The 19,749-nt window shown below is 39.5% G+C and overlaps 1 protein-coding gene across 1 annotated transcript; it reads right to left on the bottom strand.

The window, feature by feature from the left end:
• Positions 1-1,760: 1,760 nt before the first annotated feature.
• LOC106363543 (probable protein S-acyltransferase 5) lies at positions 1,761-3,861 on the bottom strand. The gene is made up of 5 exons (XM_048734883.1): positions 3,603-3,861; positions 3,236-3,418; positions 2,874-3,164; positions 2,568-2,801; positions 1,761-2,485 (listed from the first exon to the last, which is right to left on the bottom strand). Exons 1-5 carry the CDS (start codon positions 3,714-3,716, stop codon positions 1,982-1,984), a joined length of 1,326 nt encoding a protein of 441 aa, XP_048590840.1. The 5' UTR covers positions 3,717-3,861; the 3' UTR covers positions 1,761-1,981.
• Between the last annotated feature and the right edge of the window lie 15,888 nt (positions 3,862-19,749).

Below are 19,749 nucleotides of genomic sequence, written 5' to 3'. Positions count from 1 at the left end.
AAACTGACTCAAGAAAAAGCTCCTCAAGAGAAGATTTCGAAGAAGGAAACGAGAACCCAAACGAGCAGGCCGCCCATGGTCATGGTGAACAGGGTATAGACGATCCTCCTAATGAATTCATCAAGAAGTGTCCCTAGAAGGGAGACGGAGACTAGTAGACATAATGTTTTTTTTTATAATCTGTAACGAGCTTTCGTCCTCGGTTCGCACCAGACGATGGGGGCAGCTGCGTCTTGATCTTTTGGTCGATCGACTTGAGGTCAATTCTGAAACTTTTTGATGGTTCTTTTTTTCTCTTGATCCAACTTTTCTTATTTTGGCGGTTTTCTTTTTTGGAGTACCCGGGATCACTACACCTTTGTTGAATGCTGATAAGAGTTCATCTTGGAGCTGTGTTTTGCACTCTTTGGTGTCATGTTTTTTTTGTTTATGGTAGTTGGGAAAGTGTGTCTCTCCCATGTATATGTTGAACGTGGTCGTGTGATCGCTAGGATCAGAGTCTTTTGAGAAGGTTGGGACTCTCAACTTGTATGTGTGGTGAATTTTTATGTCGGTGATCTACTTTGTAAAAGAATTCTTCAGACATTTCGGCAAGAGCGTTTCGGCGAGGACACCTTTTATACTGGAGCTGAACTCGTTACTTTGTGTATCTTTGAGGTGATATCTTGCATCATGCTCTATAGAATGATTTGTTGGTTTGTTGCTTGATCGGCCTCTGAGCCATAGAGTTGTTTGTTTGAAAATGTCACTTTCTCGTTGTTTCAGGCTCACGGCACAGCAGCATGTTGCGGCAGACAGATCGTTCGTTACTTTCTTTGCAGCGTCTTGTTGAGTAAGGCGCTCCATCATATCTTTCATCTTGGCCATCATGGTGGCGAGATTTGTTATCGGCGGAGCAATCCCTGAGTCGGTTAGATCATCTCTAGACATATTTTATCTTTCTTGGTGTTGCTTTTGGGTCCCCACATACTGCACCAATGTTTAATCTGAATTCGTCACATACGAGTTGAGGGCATGAATTCGATGACAAGTTATTAGAAAAACGTTTATTGATCAATTGAAAGTCGATTAAAATGTAAAAACGACGAACTTGTGAAAGAGGATCAACTCGACAAGAGCAACGTAATTATGAAAAACTTTAATCTTGTGTCGAATTGCATGTGTTTGTGAATGTCTCATTTCGGTCATCGGTCTACTCCGTTATGGTCGACTTGTTTCCTTTTTTCTCTAAGTCGGCATATTTCTTTGATCGCTTTTAAATCAATTGGATCGGGTTCTGTTTACTCGATGTACCTTCTCCGAGCGATATAACCCAATCTCAAACAAGTTTCTATAAAATTCTTCATCTAGACTTTTGGTTTTTGTGCCCACATTTTTTTTTTCTTTTTGTTCAATTTAGGTTATCTCAAATCTAATAATAAATCTTACTAAATCAAAGCCAAGTGAAATAACTCTAATCTACTTTTTTATAACACCAAACTCTAATGTACAAAACATTGAAAAATGGTTTTTCTAATAAACCCGGGTCGGTCACCAGTTCAGACTGTTTTTACCGGGTTTTCACTGTTATTACTGATTCCAATTAAATCCAGTTCTAGTACAAACCTGAACTCAGTTAAATGAAAGAATCATAGTTGGCCGGTACAGTTTACAAAACACTATTAAAAGGTTACTCTCAGATGCTTTCTCAAGTAAACCGAAGGTACGTAAATGCCTATATTGTTTGTTACCTTGGTCTGTGACTGTATGTTTTGTACCAATAATTTAAAAAGCTTTCTTGTCAAATAAAACATTTACTTTACACAAACTCGTTACAGTGATGTAAACAAACAAGCAAACCTGAATGAATCAAAATCTTGATTGATCTTTTTCTTAGGCTTTTTTAATAGTGTAATTGGCGTAAACCGGAGACTATAACCGTGCTATACCAGTTCCAGTTCTGCTTCTAAATGTTGCTGCATCAGATATCTCAACCTGTAATTTATCTGGAAGCAACATTGCCTGAAGACTCTGAGCTATCTTCACCAACTCTTATCGACACAGACTCATCTCTTGTTCTTAAATCTTCGTTAACACGGCTTGAGAATTCCCAGCTACCTCCTCTCCTTCCCCTGCTCGACTCTCTTGAATGCATAATCCCACGCCCTTCAGATTCTTCTGGTGGAAGCATTCTGCTCAAATCCCTCGATGTAACCGTTGTTTCCATGTCCTTTTCCAAGTCACCGAGCTCTTCTTCTACCGTCTCGTGCCACACAGGTTTTCTCCCCATCTCTATGTCGTGGGAAACTTTCTGCAAGCTCGGGCTTGACATGGCTCCGTTTACTATCCTTGGTGGGATCGCTGGCTCCTTTGGTACCTTTGCTCTGAAACTGTTCTTAGATAAGGGAACCTTTGTGCAGAACACTTCCATGAAGTTCCCAACTATCCCTTTGTTGAAAGGGTTCTCATGTCTATCATACCGATACCTAAAGTTTTCGTAAGTTGACTGCAAAAACCCACAACAGAGAGCGAATGTTAGCAAGAAGCTACATTATTCAAACGGTTTTGTAATGAAACAAGAGCTTTACCTGATTGGTACCGATTAGGTACAAGTGGAAGCCAGTAAGCCCACCAACGAACCAGACAGAGACAAAAGAGTAGAGTATTAGGGCGATGGAAGCAGGAGTCTTGATAAGCGCCTTCCAGATGCTTATCTTCTCACCATCCATAATCCTCTTGACGTAGATCCAGCAAAACACATGGACATAAATGCAGAGAAGAGCCGAGCACAATACAAACATGAAGTAGAACCTGTAGTTTCTCTGCATTTTAAACAAAAGATAAAAAGCGAATTCAGAGATATAACAAAGACGATTTGGTTAAAGAGCCATTACCAATCCAATGCATTGACCAAGCCATGGACAGTGATGGTCAAATTTCTCAACGCAGTTATCGCATATGGAGCAGTGAGAAGCACGGGGCGGTCTGTAAAGCATGCAGGTGTCACAGTATTTGATCTTGACAGTGATTCCATTCACAAGCATTTCTTTTGTCCGAGGCAACCGGGTCTGAGTAGGAGTATGAGCAAGACGTGGCTCTCCGTTACTCTCTGGCTCAGGAGGATACAGATTACGCGGTATGATTCCAGGGTCTCGCCCCGAGGTTATAAACAGAAATACTAGATCCTGTGGAGGTTGAAATACTTTAGTATCATTTCGAGGCCAGGATGAGGGAGGGAACTAACATTTGGACTCACCAGTAAATTAAGACCAACAGCTATGGCGAGAACTGATACTCCTCGATGGTGAGGATAGTCATCAATAAACTTTCTGCCAACGAAAACGCAGAAGATAGTGACAGGAGCAGTGATCAAGAAGATGGTGATGAGTATAGTCCGAGCATCGGGTCCAAACACAAGCCTTCCTCCAAAGCAGAACACCTGAAAAATGAAAACAACTTCAAAGTCAAATCAAGAAAGCTGCACCAATAAATTCCCAGAAAAAGAGAGATTATGATTAGATTCCACCGAAAGAGAGAAGCTTTCGATTCAGATCTTACTCAAAAGGCTCTTTAATCTAACGGACCCAGAAAACGAAATCATAACAAGAGACAGAGAAGCTCACGTTATCTCCTTTCCAACCCTTGTACGTTCTAATGAGCTCATCTCCACCACCGCCGCCGCCGCCGCTAGGACCCGGAGCTCCGAGATGGCGATCTTGCGGCTGCGAGGGTAACATCGGAAACCAGGAAAAGTCGCGCTTTTTGGTATGAGGAGAATCTTTGAGCAATTAATATTAATGAAGAAATTTAAAAAAGAAAAAAAGGAGGAGATGTTTTTTTTCTTCTCCGGCGGCTACTTAACTTGGTCGTCCCTTAAACCACTTTTCCCCTTTTACTAGTCAACTTATTAATTTCAATCAAAACGTTTTCATTTATTGAATTTAATTCAGTTTTTTTGTCGGTTACTGTTTTTTGGCACAAATTAACGGATGCGTAATAGTTTTACATAACAATATGTGAATCTATATATAATAGGAAACTTCACTGGTTTTTTATAGGAAAAAAAACTTCAATCCAACAGCCAAATTTGTTTGACTTTTATAATTTATCGGTTAGAATCTTAGGATATTGTCTTATAGAATAGTCTCAATTTATTTTGCCAAAAGACGTTTCCTTTGTTGTCTTCTCCGAAAGAGCACCTCTCTTAAACCACAACTTTTCTACAATCGTGTCTTTTAACAAGTTGCATCTGTTAACAAGTTTATATACTGAAACTTATAGCCTTCTATTTTGGCATCTACTTATGGGCATAATCTATTCATCATCATTCGTCATTTCATCATCAGTCAAAGAGAAAGATCACTTCTTGTCTTCTTCCTCCTTTGATCTCCTTATTCATCATCTCTTTTACTTTTGTTTCTCTTCTTCTTCCTTTTATTCTGCTTACGTGACATCCGTTGGTATCACTAATGACGAGACGTTGTGTTGTTGACAACGAGACGTGATCAATTATTCACCACGTGAGACAAAGCATTGATGTTGAAGATCCAGCGAAGTTGCTCCTTGACGTAATGGGGAACGAAGGAGCCACCAGCCACCGTGTAACAGCCCGATCCCTCAGCGTCCGACCGGAATTATTGAAAGGGTATTATGGACACGTGTCTACTCATTTAGACAATCCTACGTGTCCCATTAGTGGTCCCAAGAGTCGACGGATGCATAACCTTCTTTGAAATACCGTCCCACCCACATCCATATACTTCTACTTACAGTCCTGCGCACAGGGAAAAGGAGAGATGAGCAACAAGTTACTCAGTAAAGTGACTCTAGACCAGCCTGTCCGCATGACACTCTATACTACTCTATGCGGGAACTAGGGCTGACTAGCCAATACAATCAGTTAATGCATCTTAACATTTCATATCATCATCATTTATTTCCAAACATTCAATTCCATACATTTCTAACAACCTAACGATCAGTCAATACAATGATCTCACTCATTGCCACACACGTCCAACCATAGACTTAACCGACTCGACCTACAAGAATGACTCAATCTTATGACACCTTTAACACCCAGATACCCGACCATGAACTAAGGACTCTACAATGCACGTTTTTATATCTCGCCTCTCGCGGCTGGCTCGTCTTCTCTTTCTCCGTGGGTACCTCTCGCTAGACCACTACCCCATATTCCTGTGGATTCCACCACACTCCTATGGGTGCCTAGCGTAGAACTACTACCCCACGTACTCCCTCTAGACTCTATATGATTCCCCAAACTCATGCTTAACCTTAACGTTATTCCCTTATACATTCACTTATCCTTTCACATCCTTATTCACTTTCACTTATCCATTCTCATTCTCATTCACTTTCTTTTACACTTAGACTCGTACTTGAACTCATTCACTAGATGCCACCCGTTATCGGTATCACACACATTACACATCGCATTCAAGTTCTACATAGTAACATTATCAATCAATAGTCATCTATTACCTTAGCATTCATTTCTTACTAGCCTCCTAGCTTTCATTCACAATCAACCTATGGAACTACACAAGCCAATCATACAAATATCAATTACCAATCAATTATCACCACAACAACACAAGACAGTTCATTAAATCTCATTTAACAGTATGAAGGTTCTTATGCATCATGATCCATTCATCTATCAACCTAGTAATAAACATGTTCTATCAACCTAGCTCTCAAACAGGGTCTAATCAAAGGAGTATACAGTACATGGAAACAAGATGGGTTCAAGACACTCCACCTTAGCCTAGATTTGGATCTGGAACAAGGATAAGAGAAGGTTGAGATATGGTCACCACCACCACCCCAGGCGCCGGCGAGGAGGGGGAGAGAGAGAGAGAGAGAGACGGCGCAGGAGAGAGAGAGCAACGGCGAGGAAAGAGAAAAGAGAGAGACGGCGCAGGAGAGAGAGAGTTCGACGGCTAGGGTTTTCGGCATTCGAAAATTCTCTGCAGAGCTTCGCTTCAGATTTCTGATGAGACAAAAGGAGAGGCTGCAATTCCTTTTATAGGGACAAGGTGAGGGGAACCCTAGGTTTTTGCCAAATAGGCCGTAGAGAAACCCATTTTTTTATGGAAATTTTTGGGTCAAGAACCGGACCGTTACACACCGTCCTAACGCGACCAGGCACGACTATCAATCATGAGCCACCGGAGGTGTATGTAATGTCATCAGAAAGCCACGCTGTGATACACCGAGATCATACCAGCAGCCAACAATCCTAATCCAGTCCGTAAGGTTAAGTGCACCATTTTCCAAGTGTCTTGTGACGCAAGCAATATTTGTCATAAACACTAGCTTTATTTAATTTAATCTTGTCTCTTGTCTTGTGTTTGATCCTTTCTGATCTGGTATGGCGTTGGTGAGTAGTAGTCGGTCGATGGAAAAACAGGTTTTGGACTCACATTCCATTCTCTGATGTTGGTTAAAGGTGAACATTCTCTGATTATGGTTAAAGGTGAAGGCTATTTCTCCTAAATTTCGGTATTCCGCTTAGAACTTTCAATCCGAATAGTTTATTGATTGCTGCTTGTTTTCTTGTAGTTTATTCATCAGATTCTCTCTCGGTCATCGTCTCTTGCCCTTCACATCCCCTAGTCAAAAAAAATTTTTGCTGTACACTGGTTGCTTATCGATTGTTGTTCCTCTCGCCCTCTCTCCTTCCCACTAAATCAATTTGCTCACTATTTGTTGATTATTTGTTCATTGCTATTATATACAGAGGATTTTGAGAGGAAGAAGATGAATGTAATCTCGTATAATTTCAGTTTATTAATGAAAAAATAAAATAATTGAGCAACGTGAAATGTGTAGATTGTAGATGTACCAAAATTACCGATTAATTATTTCAAATTGATTATTCATTTATTTTTTTGATTTTTTTTTATTATTCACTGAATTCAAAGCATGTTTTTGATCATTTTGATAACATTTTGATAAAATTGAAACATAAAATCATTATGTTTTTGTCATTTTTATAAAATTTACATGGAATTATAATTTTTTATTTAAAAAATAATTTATTTGTTTTTACTTTCAAAACATGTTTTCATATCTGATATAGACTTGTGGTCGAACTGGTAAATCCGACAATCCATATATATCCAGTTCAAATTTAATAAAATTCTGTTAATTGAAAATCTGATAAAATTGGATAAAACCTCTAAAACCCGTGATTCAATATCGCTTGATTCTATAAATACCAAAAAATCTAATAATAAAATTTTAAAAACAGATTAAATTTCTCATATATTACACAAAATTATATATTTTTTATAAGTTTGTATTTTTTATTCATTTTAAATTTTGAATTTAATTTTATGATAATTAACTAAGATTTTGAAAATGTTTGGTTTAATTTTTTATATTTATAAAAACTTTAGAAATATTGGCTGAATTGATTTTTAATCGTAGTAATATGGAATCAAAAGAGGTTAGAGGTGAATAAGTAAATGGTTTTGTAAAAAGTATGTGTATTAGTCATTTAGTGTTAGTATAAAATTTATTAATGGATCCATCATTCAAGTGGGTTGCATAAGAAAAACAAACGATAAGAGAAACGTGAATCCTTTTCTACCTTATGCTTTAACGTTGAATCATATTTAGTAGGTCGACAAAAAAAAATTATTGTTATATTCTTAATGAGAGTAAACCACATTTTCAAAAAGCAGAGGCATAACATGTAATATGCCATGGTAATAAGAGGGCAAATAATAGGAATGATTATGTTTTAATAATATTGACTAGAGTTTACCCCGCACATCGTGCAGGTATATTTTTATTTTATAAATATTTAATTTTGATATTATTCTATAAATTTAAATATACAATCTACATATTAGTGTTATGTATTTTATAACTCTTTAATTTTATTGTTTAGGTTTTTTATTACTTTATTAATATAGGAGTTTGTTTTATACATTTTATCTTTTTTATTACGTTTTCGAGTTTTCATAATTTGAAATAATCAAAAAAAAAATTCTTTAACATATGATTTTTGAAAATATATAGCTGTAAAAATAAAATTTTAACATATGTTAATAACTTCATTTATATAAAAATATGACATGATTAACAAATTTGAATCCGTTTTAGTGGTAGATGATAATTTATTTAAATGAAAACATTATATTACTTAATTACGAAATTAGTTAATGCAATATTTAATAAAAATTATTTAAGAATTTAGTAGGATTTTGTTTGATTTTTCTCAACAGATTTTGTTATAACTGAAAATAAAATTCAAATCTATAGTTAAAATTAATTTATTATTAATATTCTTATTAGTTATTATGTCATATTATGTGATTAATGAAATGGTCCTACTAGACTTCTAAATAGTAGATAAAAATGGTACTTCTCTTTTAATAGAGAAGATATTGATGATTTCTTGAGTTAACATATTAATATATAGGAAAAGAAATCAAGTCGGTGGTTGTTCTATTTCAAGATATTAACTTTTTTGAATGCTTAGGAATGCGTGGAAGGCTGGAAGGAGGAGTGAATAATTGCATCTTCTTTGTTAGCCAACGAACAACAGCAACTCACTTCATTTTTTTTTCTCAGATTATTTATAGATGCTGACATATTTCGTCTTTGAAAATGATACTTTTTCATACAAACTTTGAACTGTGGGTAGTTACAACTTACAATGTTTTTTACTCATAACTCATTGTGTTTTTTTGGTCATATACATTTGTTATAACTCCTAAATTATATTTTGTATGTTATAATTGACACCTCGCAAAAGAACAGATCTGAGAATCTCAAATAACGCTTCTTTTTTTGAATTTGTGTGTTGTTTGTGATTGCAAATTATAGTATTGTCCCATCTCTCTTTTCAAACTTGTATGTATAATTTGTAAATTATCTAGATCGCTGAGAATTTGTAAAAAAGGGATTTGATTAGGAGGACCAGAACAATTATTATGATCTATCATAGCCTCAACAACATCCCAAGTGCATCACTCAAGTGGGGAAGTTTGGACTCGAAAAAAAGTGGAAAATTTCATCGGTAAGTTTCTAGGGAAATTAAACATTTATGATGTTAGAAATTAGTAAACTACAAATGTAATACCTCTTCATTTTATACGGTACCTATTATTAGTGAGGATCATATGCTTATGAATTATGAATGGTCAAACACAATCATAGAATCACAACAAATGATTTTCTTACAAATGTGTCTCTTTATTATAACTTATTTAACTAATGTTATTGAAGATTGTGTATTTTCTATAGATTATGCCTTTTCTTTTATAACTTATTTTTTACTTAAAAAGTTGCATCTTTTGAAACTAATATTTTCCATACGGCGAGTTGGACCTCTAGCCGGCTAGCCAACTCGCAGTACAGCGAATTGGACCGTTAGCCGGCTAGACAACTCGCCGTACGGCGATCCAACTCGGAAATTTTCTGAGAAACTTTCTAAAAAGAAAATAAGAATACGGAAAACTGAAAATTTGTATTTTTAAAAGACTATTGCACAACAAGTTACTCGCAAGGGACCATTCAACCCATCGAACAGATAATTCCCGAGCATCGGAAAAACCAAACCAGCACCGTCTGACCCGCCATCGGGGAAGTTGGATAAGTCGTTGGGCGAGTTGGATCGACCAATCCAACTTGCCGTTGGGCAAGTTCGATGAGCTTCATCCAACTCGCCCAACGGCGAGGTGGATCGACCAAATCAAACTCGCCGTTAGGCGAAATGGATGATCCATTTCCAACTCGCCCAACGGCGAGTTGGATCAGTCTATTTCAATTCACCTTTAGGTGAGTCGGATCAGTCCAATGCTATGTATTCCCATCTCCGAAACTCCCCCCCCCCCCTCGGGCCTCGGTCAAACTGTCTCTTGTTTCATCTCGATCGGAGTAACCGTTGAAACTTTACGATAAAAATGACGAAGACTTATTTTCTCGTATATGTTCGAATCAACCGTATAAAACAATAACGGTTTATAAAACACCAAGGTTATCTCGGCTGTACGATTGATCTCCACTGTTTTTAAAACCAACGTCGCATTGAAGGTTATTCTCCTGAAAGAAATCGTAAAAACGTTTTCGTCGAAAAATGGCTCAAAGGGTCTAAAACGTGGCAAAAGCCCACTTACGATTTTAGCGAAAAATTGGCCCAAACTAGCACTCAAATAGTAGACAAACTCGCTCAGGCAGTTCGATCTCTTGTTCCACTCTTTCGATTGAAGTACGTTCGACTTGATCCTCGAAAGGGGTATGTAGGCAACATTTCATAAATTTCAGTTCGACATCAATCAAAACTTTTTCGTATCTTTTTCGTTTATTGTTATCAAGCTGCGACAGAACTAGGTTTAAGGTTTTAGGTGGCTGGAACTAGGTAACTCGCTGACAGATCTTGTGGCCAAAGCTTTTATAATCTTTTGTAATGATCGCAACGCTCTTACGCGGATTCAAATAAGATCTACATTTTCTATAAATTCGTTTTGAGGTCTTTTCATATTTTCCACATTATTTATCACTTGTTGTTGGCTCTCGCAGAGAATTCGGGACCTTAGGAAAAGTTAGGGTTTCTTTACTTTCCTCCATTTACTAAAATCAACAGTGTGAATTTCGATTTTCACACCTTTCTTTCGGTGTTTCCTTAGGATTTTCTTTCATGTGTCTTTATGATGGTCCAAATGCCACTATTTAAAGTTGGAGAGAGAGGCCTAGCTTCCTCATCAAGTTTTGATTACTTCCTCACCAAGTCTTTTTTACTTACTTGGCAAGTTTCATCCTTTAATCTCAACCATCCATCAACGTTGAGTAATGACAAGTGTTTTAGATTTCTTGAATTTATTCAAACATTGAACTTGTTCTCCTTTGATGCATTGAACTTAATTCAAATGTCTTCTTACATTGGCACATGTTTTCATGAATCATAAAGTGAGAAGCCTTCTAGAACATGAATCACTTGTCCGTTAGTTAATTTTCATTAGAAACTAACTCCTTTAATTATAATTTTATTGGTTACCAAGTGTCATTAGGGTTTAACAATCTCAATAAAAAATGGATTAACATAAGACTACATTATGGGAAGAAATATTCATGCATATACATAATAAATGTTTCTTACATTCTCCCACTTCGTTTTTGGTATAATCCCTTAAACTTTCTTATTAAGAATCATAAGGCCGGCTTTATTTGTTAAACTTTTGCTTTCATTTGGGCATCATAATTGTCCTAATCTAGCAAACAATGAGAGTCATGGCAGACACATATTATTTTGCAACATGATTCCTTCCATGCACTACTACATTACTTACTATCATAGTTAGACCATAAGTAGGAGTTATCATAATGGTCTCTTTTATGTCTTATATAAAGACTCATTCCGTTATCATAAATCCAACTACAAATATTTGGTGTGCACATTGGAAACGGAATGCAAAAGATTTGAAAGTTGTTAAGAACTCATATACATTGTAAAATATATGCTATACATAATCAAACAACTTTAATAGCTATCCATTAGACCCATAATTTCTAGATATTCTTTAATGTCTTTGGGTTTAAAGCTTTCGTAAATATGTTTGTGACCATAGGTTTAGTGGATATATGCATAATGACAAAATTTTCTCTTTTAAAATCTTACTTTTATGACATATATCAATCTTAATGTTCATATACTTGGATCTTTTAAGATATCATGTCTTACTTAAGATTGCATATTTTACTATCACATAAAGAGTTGAACAATTACGGTCTCAAACTCAAAGATAATTTTGCAATCATAGTTAACTTTATAAAAGCCTCATAAAATTGCCACATACTCAGCCTCTGCATTGGATGTTTAAAGCAATTACAACTCTAAGCTTTTCCATAATAAGGTATCTCATTTGATGAGATACACATTGATAAATTTGTAATGCGTAGAACTATTATATCCATTAAAATCTGAGTTTTAAAATCCAACCACCTGTGGGTGTGTTGATTTCTTATATGTGATCAAGTGATATTTTCTTCACTACATATCTCAAAATTATTTTCAGCTTTCTTTTCTTTAAATTCTATTTCATTATGCGGATATTGCTTAAGATTTAAACTTATCACCTTTTTGCATAGGAACAATACTAGAAGACGCATTTTCATGCCATATCTCTGAAGAAATTTTTCAGTATATGTGATACACTAAATATGAATCTTCGCTACTGCCAAGTTAACAGTTGTGATTATAGTACTTTTAGATTCAATCCAGAGGACCAGTCTACACTTTACTCTTATAAATTTCAATATCAAGCTAAGAAAAAAATGGTTTTCAATTCAATTGGTGACGCGGAAAACAAGTAAACTAGAGATTAATTCAATTTAACAGGAAGCTAACCTAGGGTATTTCATTGGGTGTTGAGCTAGAGCCAAACAATTATTCAAGCGCGGTGCAGTACTTTCTAGAACTCGGATCACTCAGCTGGAACACCCCACTGTCGTAGTGGTGATCTCTTTGCTGGTCGATCCCATCATCTAACTGTCGTTGAGATGAGAAACGACTGCAAGCCTTAGAGGACAGGTCCGATCAGTTCACTTACTACCCTAATATCTACTTTCGCTGATTAGGGATACTAAGCTCATCCAATACATGTCAAGCTTTCTCCTAAGCGGTTAGCTAGGCGATAAACTTAGGATCTAACATCAAGTGATCAGGTTAATGGAAGCCTTAAGAATAGTATGGATGAAGAATAATCAAGAATAGCTTATCTATGTTTAGCTCATATTTCAACACCCTAAAAACCCTAGGCGAGCTAGATCACTACTCAATCATGATGCAAGCAATCAAAGACATAGATACTGAATGAAACTGCATAATAATAAGAGTAGTAAACAAGGGTTCAGATGGTCTTCTTTATGAGAGAATGGATTCTTCTCCCTTACAAGTTGCAGATCGCAAAAGCTAATAGTTCTCTCGTAAAAACTAGCGTCAGAAATAAAATAGGATAGGTGGCGTCTTTATATGGAGGCGCCAATAGGTAGAAAAGAAATTAGGGCAACAAGGCCTTAATTCCCGAAAATAGAAGCTTCCTTATTTGTCGGGAGCAACCTCGGGTTCACTCCGTTTGCTTGTTCTGCTTGAGAACAGTCTCGGGACTGTTCGTCTTGAGTGTTCTCCGCAAAATGCTCCAAAAGGTCAGCTTCTCTTCAAGCACGCTCTCTTCATTCTTCTACCAACTCCAGACCTGTAAAAGATCAAAAAGGACTAGACTGACTCGGATTAAGGACTCGAATCAATACAAAAACACCTATACAATGATGTGAAAAACACCATATATCAATTCTCTCAGACTTAGATCCTTGTTTGTCCTCGAACAAGGCAAGTATCAAGAACAGGAGAAAAGTTTGAAAGTGTGGGAACTCGCTTATTCTCAGCAACCATGCTCTTACCACAAATCTCTGAACCATACAAGCAGTAGATTAGAACCACACACACTTACTGGAAACCCCTGATCGCTGTTCACAGATCTGCTCCTTACTCTACATCTTGACCTGAAAAAGCGACACTTTCGAGACCAAACTCCATTTGTTCAATTAGAATTTTCGTGAGCTTCTTGTCATGGGCGCTACTCAGGGTGGACGGTCTAGGTATAGTACAGGCTTTTTAATGGTGGAGTTAAGAGTGTTTAGGGGTTACCGGTTTCTTAGAGGATGCAGGATATCGCACAAAATGGCAAGAGAGAACGGATCCATTGATGTCCACAGCCTCTACTCGTTTTTGCTCTCTCTCGAACGGCTGTTCTCTGTTCTGGAACAGTCATCAGACTGCTCTGCTCGCCCCCTTCTATGTTCTCCGAAAATTAGCCTAAACTTTTTCTTGGCTTTCCCAGTGGCTCATGTTCCCTTGAACTCATCTCCTTCTCCATCGTGAAATGCTAAAAATGAAAGGTTTTTTTTTTTTTTTTTTTTTTTTTTGAATGGCATGAAAATAGAGATGAGATGACGAAGAAGGAGGTAACATGTGATTTTAAGGAGGCCACTGGTGGATCCGATTCGCATCATTCTGCTATACTTGCACGATTCATTAGTCATGGAGCATTTGGTCCCTTGATCTGCTTGTTCTCCTTTCTGATTGAATTTATGCAGCATTAACGAGTAAGATGCTGCGTTGATCCTTTCCTCTCCAACCTTTTTGCACATATCTGCACATATAACACTGAAAAACAAATGGCTGAAGTTGGAATGAAGGCTAAGGTACAAGGTGGGAACTAGCTAAAGATGAGCTAGCTACTCAGGAACAGCAAGATGGATATAAAGGATAAGAAGTCCTGAGTATAGGTCTCGTTTCCCTGATCTAGTACCCATAACAAGAAGAATTAAAGTCCATATTAGGTTCAGATATAGTGGAGTTGAGTCTACCCAGTGTAACCTGATCGGTGGAGAACTTCTGGAGTGTCAAATGAGATAAGTCAGGGTGTTCCAGGTCCATGTGTGGGTCTTTCATCACTGCTAAGGTCACTGAATAAGAAGGTTAAAGCACGAGGTGGTTAAGAAATCATCACAATATAAGGTCCTGATTACCACAATAAGTTTGACTGGACTGACTCGATCCTAGGGACTGACTCAATAAAAACATGGAAATCGTACAGAGTTTCTCCCCCAGACTTACCTCACACCATCCCTGGTTGTGAAAATAAATCGAAGGAGGCTAAAACACACCAAACCGAAAACAAATAGCAGGGAAATAAATAGTTCAGATGGATAAAACAAGGGAATAGGAATAGTCCGTTCGGAATCAGTCTGAATCGCCGCTGCTGGAGTGGCCGGTTGTTCTCCGGTTCCTCGGAAGTCTCTCTTCTCTAGTTGAAGTGCCCGCTGGTTCTTTGCCTGGGCGCCTTGTTCCTTGCGTCGTCTGCTCAACCTGACTTCTGATGCAGCCTCCAGTGAGTGCTCTGAGGATCCTCTTCATGAGGCTGTTGTTTTTCTTCTGAGAGTCCACCATCCAACGTCTGTAGGCGTGGTCATCTGTAACATCCGTGAGGTCCTCTAGGTCGTAAGCACCATCAGCAGGTGGAGTCATGTCCTCCACATCATCCTTGGCCGCATTCTCATCTGGAATTGGCGCACGGGGGTCCTCGCACAAGTGTTCTGCGTTGGGCAAGAACACTATGTTTTCCAAGGTTGTGAAGTCTGTTAACCATGGAAGAGGGAGCTTGCAGTAGAGAGTGATCCCGTCCTTGTCTGCGAACTTGTATGTGCTTTCGTCGCGCAGGATGTGGCATGTGATCAAGTAGGCGGTGTCAATGTACTCAAGCTCAGGAACAACCGTGTAGGAATCCAGGTCGATGTTGAAGCGTTTGAACAAGGGTGTGAGAACACTGCCGCAGCGGTCTTTCTTGTCTTCTGTTCGGACCATGGAATCCTTGCGCTCAGAGAGAATCGTGATGAGAAGGAATCCAGGGTTTGTTTTCACAGTCTGTATCGGTATGACCCTGTCTCTACGGATCTCATCCTCGAGGCCGGTGTATAGAACCTGCAGCTCTCCGTTTGTGACCTTGGAGGTGTGTTCCTTTGCGAATAGGATGTTCGAGACGATCTTGGCAATGATACGCAGAGTGGGGTTTCGGATTTGTGATTGATAAGCCTTGCGAGAAGTGAACTTCCCTGTCGCAATGAGATCCCAAAAGGCGTTTGCTGGCGCGAACTTTTTGTCAACTGAGACCTCTCTTGGCGTGTCTGCGATCTCGAGTAGTTCGTTTAGATCGTGGAGAGAGATGGAGCAGAACTTGCCGTCAGCCATGAAGCAGAAGTAGCAGTTCTCGTATGTTGGCGCAGTTGGGTTCTGGTAAGTAATCTGAGCTGTTGCGAGCACTTGGCGAACCAAATCTGGATAGAGAACTTGGGCTTGGTAGCAGAGAGGAGCGAGGCCCATGACGTCGAGCGTCTCGAACACATCAGACTCGAGACCAAGAACAGCTAAGGTCTCCGCGTGAGCAAATCGTGTGGGCAGGATCTCTGCTGCGAGAAGCCTGTTGTACCTTGCTGCGGACTCCTTGTCCCACCCCTCGCAATTGTAGTCAAGGAGTAGTGGGTCATTGATGTTGATCGGTTGACCTTCAGCCTTGTTCGGCCATGGGTAGGAGGATGGGACGTTCGCGGAGTGAGAAGGCGTGGCTGCTCCACGAGAAGCCTTGAGTGCTTTAGGGTTCCTTGTTCTTGGAGGCATCTGCAAAACAAAATCAATTTCCAAATTAGCTATGCTCTACGGTTGTTCAGAAACGATGGGACATTCCAATCTCTCAATTCTGCCCAAGTCCATCAATTCCTAAACAACCCACAACCGCTTAGGTTTAGCATTTTGCCCTAACTCAATCGCGATTTCTCAAGAACCGCAATCAACAAATATGTTCCTATTCCGTTTAATCAAGCACAAATTAGACCTTAGTAGCAAATGTGAAATCTATAGCTACAATCTAAGATCAAATCGCTAAGCACAAGGTAACGAGGATTCGAGGAGACACTTCCAAACCGCGTTTTTGATGCGCGAAGGGGAAGGGGATCTGAGCGGTTACCTTGATCGGATAGGTGATTCCTGCAAAACCAAACCGATCTCGATAGGATCCAAGAGATTAGAGCAAAATCGATGAAGAAGAATAGGAAATGAGAGTTTTCGATTTAGGGTTCTTTGAGGTTGGTTTGCGGCTCTAGATATAATGGGGGGAGGGGGGGGGGGGGGGGGGGGGGGGTAAAGTTAGTGGGCCTTAAATAGGCCATTTCCCATTTTCTCTATTTTTTTTTTTTTGTTCGAGCACTTACCTGGGAACAATCAGTGGAACAAGCGCCGGAGTGTTCTGCTGAGAAGTGCTTGATTTTCTTCCTGCAAGTTAGTTTTCGTTTTTTTTTTTAGAAATAAAAGAAATATTTACACTCACCAGTGGGTTGCCTCCCACCAAGCGCTTCTTTTCAGTCACTAGCTTGACCTTTGTGAGCCGATTAGGCTTGAAGGGGATCACTTAAGGGTATTTCTACACCTTCAGCGATTGTTGTATCAACAAGGTAAGGCTTGAGGCGCTGCCCATTAACAACAAATTCTCCTCCTCTTGTGTCCAGCAACACAACAGCTCCATAGGGGCGAACCTCCTTGATGGTGAAAGGTCCTGACCATCTGGATTTTAGCTTTCCAGGGAATAGCTTAATCCTTGAGTTGAAGAGTAAGACCTGATCATTCGGAGCAAAGCTTCTGCTGATGATCCGTTTGTCATGGAATGCCTTGGTTTTTTCTTTGTAGATTTTGGAGCTCTCATAGGCCAGATGCCTAATCTCCTCCAACTCATGGATCTGTATTGTTCGCCTCTCCTTAGCAGGTTTGATATCGAAGTTAAGCAGCTTGACAGCCCAAGCTGCCTTATACTCTAGCTCCACAGGTAGGTGACATGCCTTGCCGTAGACCATATGATAGGGAGTTGTCCCTAATGGGGTTTTATAGGCTGTTCTGTAAGCCCAGAGAGCGTCGTCAAGCTTGATGGACCAATCCTTACGCGTGGTATTGACTGTTTTCTGCAGAATGTTCTTGATCTCTCTGTTGGAAATTTCCACTTGGCCACTCGTTTGGGGATGATAGGCGGTTGCAACCTTGTGTTTCACGCCGTTCTTGCTCAGTAATCCTTGGAACACTTTGTTGATGAAGTGAGTTCCACCATCGCTGATAACCACACTAGGTACTCCAAATCTTGGAAAGATGATGGAGGTGAACATCTTGGTTACAACTCGTGCGTCGTTGGTCGGACTAGCAATTGCTTCTACCCACTTAGAGACATAGTCGACTGCAACCAGGATGTACTCGTACTTGTGAGAAGGTGGGAAAGGTCCCATAAAATCTATTCCCCAGTAGTCGAACACCTCAACTTCCAATATGTAGTTCTGAGGCATCTCATTCCTTTTGCTGATACTGCCCATTCGCTGGCATGCATTGCATCTGGATATGAAAGCGTGAGCATCTCTGAACATTGTTGGCCACCAGAATCCCGCTTGGAGAATTTTGGAGACTGTTTTGAATGTGACGAAGTGTCCAGCGTAGGGAGATCCGTGGCAGTGGTGTAGGATCCCTGGAATTTCAGCCTCCGGAACACATCGTCTGAAGATCCCATCCTTGCATTGTCGGTATAGATAAGGCTCATCCCAGAAGTAGTGCCTTGCCTCTCTTAAGAATTTCCTCTTCTCGTTCCCCGTGAACTTTTGAGGCTCCTTTTCAGCAGCTAAGAAATTTGCAATCTCAGCAAACCACGGTAGATCAGGACATTGCTTCTGGATTGTTGCCACAAACTGCTCTGGTTGCGAAGAACAAGCTGTTTCTGTACGCATTGGTTGTTCCGCGTAGCAAAGACCAATCGCACTGACGTGTTCCACTGGTTGTTCTTCGTCAATCACTGTATCATCGTTTATTTTCATTCTGGAAAGGTGGTCCGCTACTCCATTTTCTACCCCCTTCTTGTCTCTTATTTCCGAGTCAAATTCCTGAAGGAGGAGAATCCATCTCAGGAGTCGCGGTTTGGCATCTTTTTTCGTGAGCAGGTACTTGAGAGCTGCATGATCTGTATGGACTATCACCTTAGACCCAACCAGATATGATCGGAACTTCTCAAAAGCATAGACAATGGCCAGGAGTTCCTTCTCTGTGGTGGCATACCTACATTGAGCTTCATCCAGTGTCTTGCTCGCGTAGTAGATCACATGGAGCTTCTTATCCTTCCGCTGTCCAAGCACTGCTCCCACTGCAAAGTCACTCGCGTCCGTCATGATCTCGAAAGGGAGGTCCCAGTCTGGGGGTTGGACAACCGGTGCACTGACAAGAGCTCCCTTGATCGTGTGAAATGAAGCTAAGCACTCGTTGTCGAAATCGAACTTTGTTTCCTTGCAGAGCAGTCTTGTGAGTGGTCTTGCGATTTTCGAGAAGTCCTGGATGAATCTTTTGTAAAAACCAGCATGTCCCAAAAAGCTTTTTATTCCCCTCACTGAAGTTGGGGGTTGCAGACTCATCATGATATCGATCTTTGCCTTGTCCACTTCGATGCCTTTTTCTGAAATCTTATGTCCTAGAACAATCCCATCTCTGACCATGAAATGGCATTTTTCCCAATTCAGCACGAGATGCTTCTCCTCGCATCGCTTCAGAACCCTGCACAAGTTTGACAAACAGACACTAAAGGAGCTCCCATAGACGCTGAAATCGTCCATGAAAATTTCCATTATGTCTTCAATTAGATCAGTAAAAATTGACATCATGCAGCGTTGAAAGGTCGCTGGAGCATTGCACAACCCGAAAGGCATTCTCCTGTAGGCGTATGTTCCGTAAGGACATGTGAACGTCGTCTTTTCTTGATCGTCTGGGTGGATGGAAATCTGAAAGAAACCTGAATAACCATCTAAAAAGCAATAGTAAGGGTGGTTAGCCAATCTTTCAAGCATTTGGTCAATGAAGGAAGGTGGAAAGTGATCCTTGCGAGTCGCAGCATTCAATTTACGGAAATCAATGCACATGCGATGACCAGTTACTGTTCTAGTAGGGATTAATTCTTTTCATTTGTTATAACAGTGATCCCTCCTTTCTTAGGCACTACATGAACAGGACTAACCCACTTACTATCAGAGAGCGCGTAAATTACACCAGCTTCTAGAAGTTTCATTATCTCTTTCTTTACAACATCTTTCAGATTTGGGTTTAACCTCCTTTGATGTTCTACAGAAGTCATTGATTCATCTTCTAGGTGTATTCTATGCATGCAC

Source organism: Brassica napus, chromosome A6, assembly GCF_020379485.1.
Source record: "Brassica napus cultivar Da-Ae chromosome A6, Da-Ae, whole genome shotgun sequence".
Lineage (NCBI taxonomy): Eukaryota > Viridiplantae > Streptophyta > Magnoliopsida > Brassicales > Brassicaceae > Brassica > Brassica napus.
This window is presented reverse-complemented; position numbering and strand designations above follow the sequence as displayed.

Coding starts and splice junctions, on each gene's coding strand:
- LOC106363543 (XM_048734883.1), bottom strand. CDS start 3,716: ATGTTACCCTCGCAGCCGCAAGATCGCCATCTCGGAGCTCCGGGTCCT. Junction 3,419..3,602: donor AGGGTTGGAAAGGAGATAAC/GTGAGCTTCTCT, acceptor TTCATTTTTCAG/GTGTTCTGCTTTGGAGGAAG. Junction 3,165..3,235: donor CTGTTGGTCTTAATTTACTG/GTGAGTCCAAAT, acceptor CAACCTCCACAG/GATCTAGTATTTCTGTTTAT.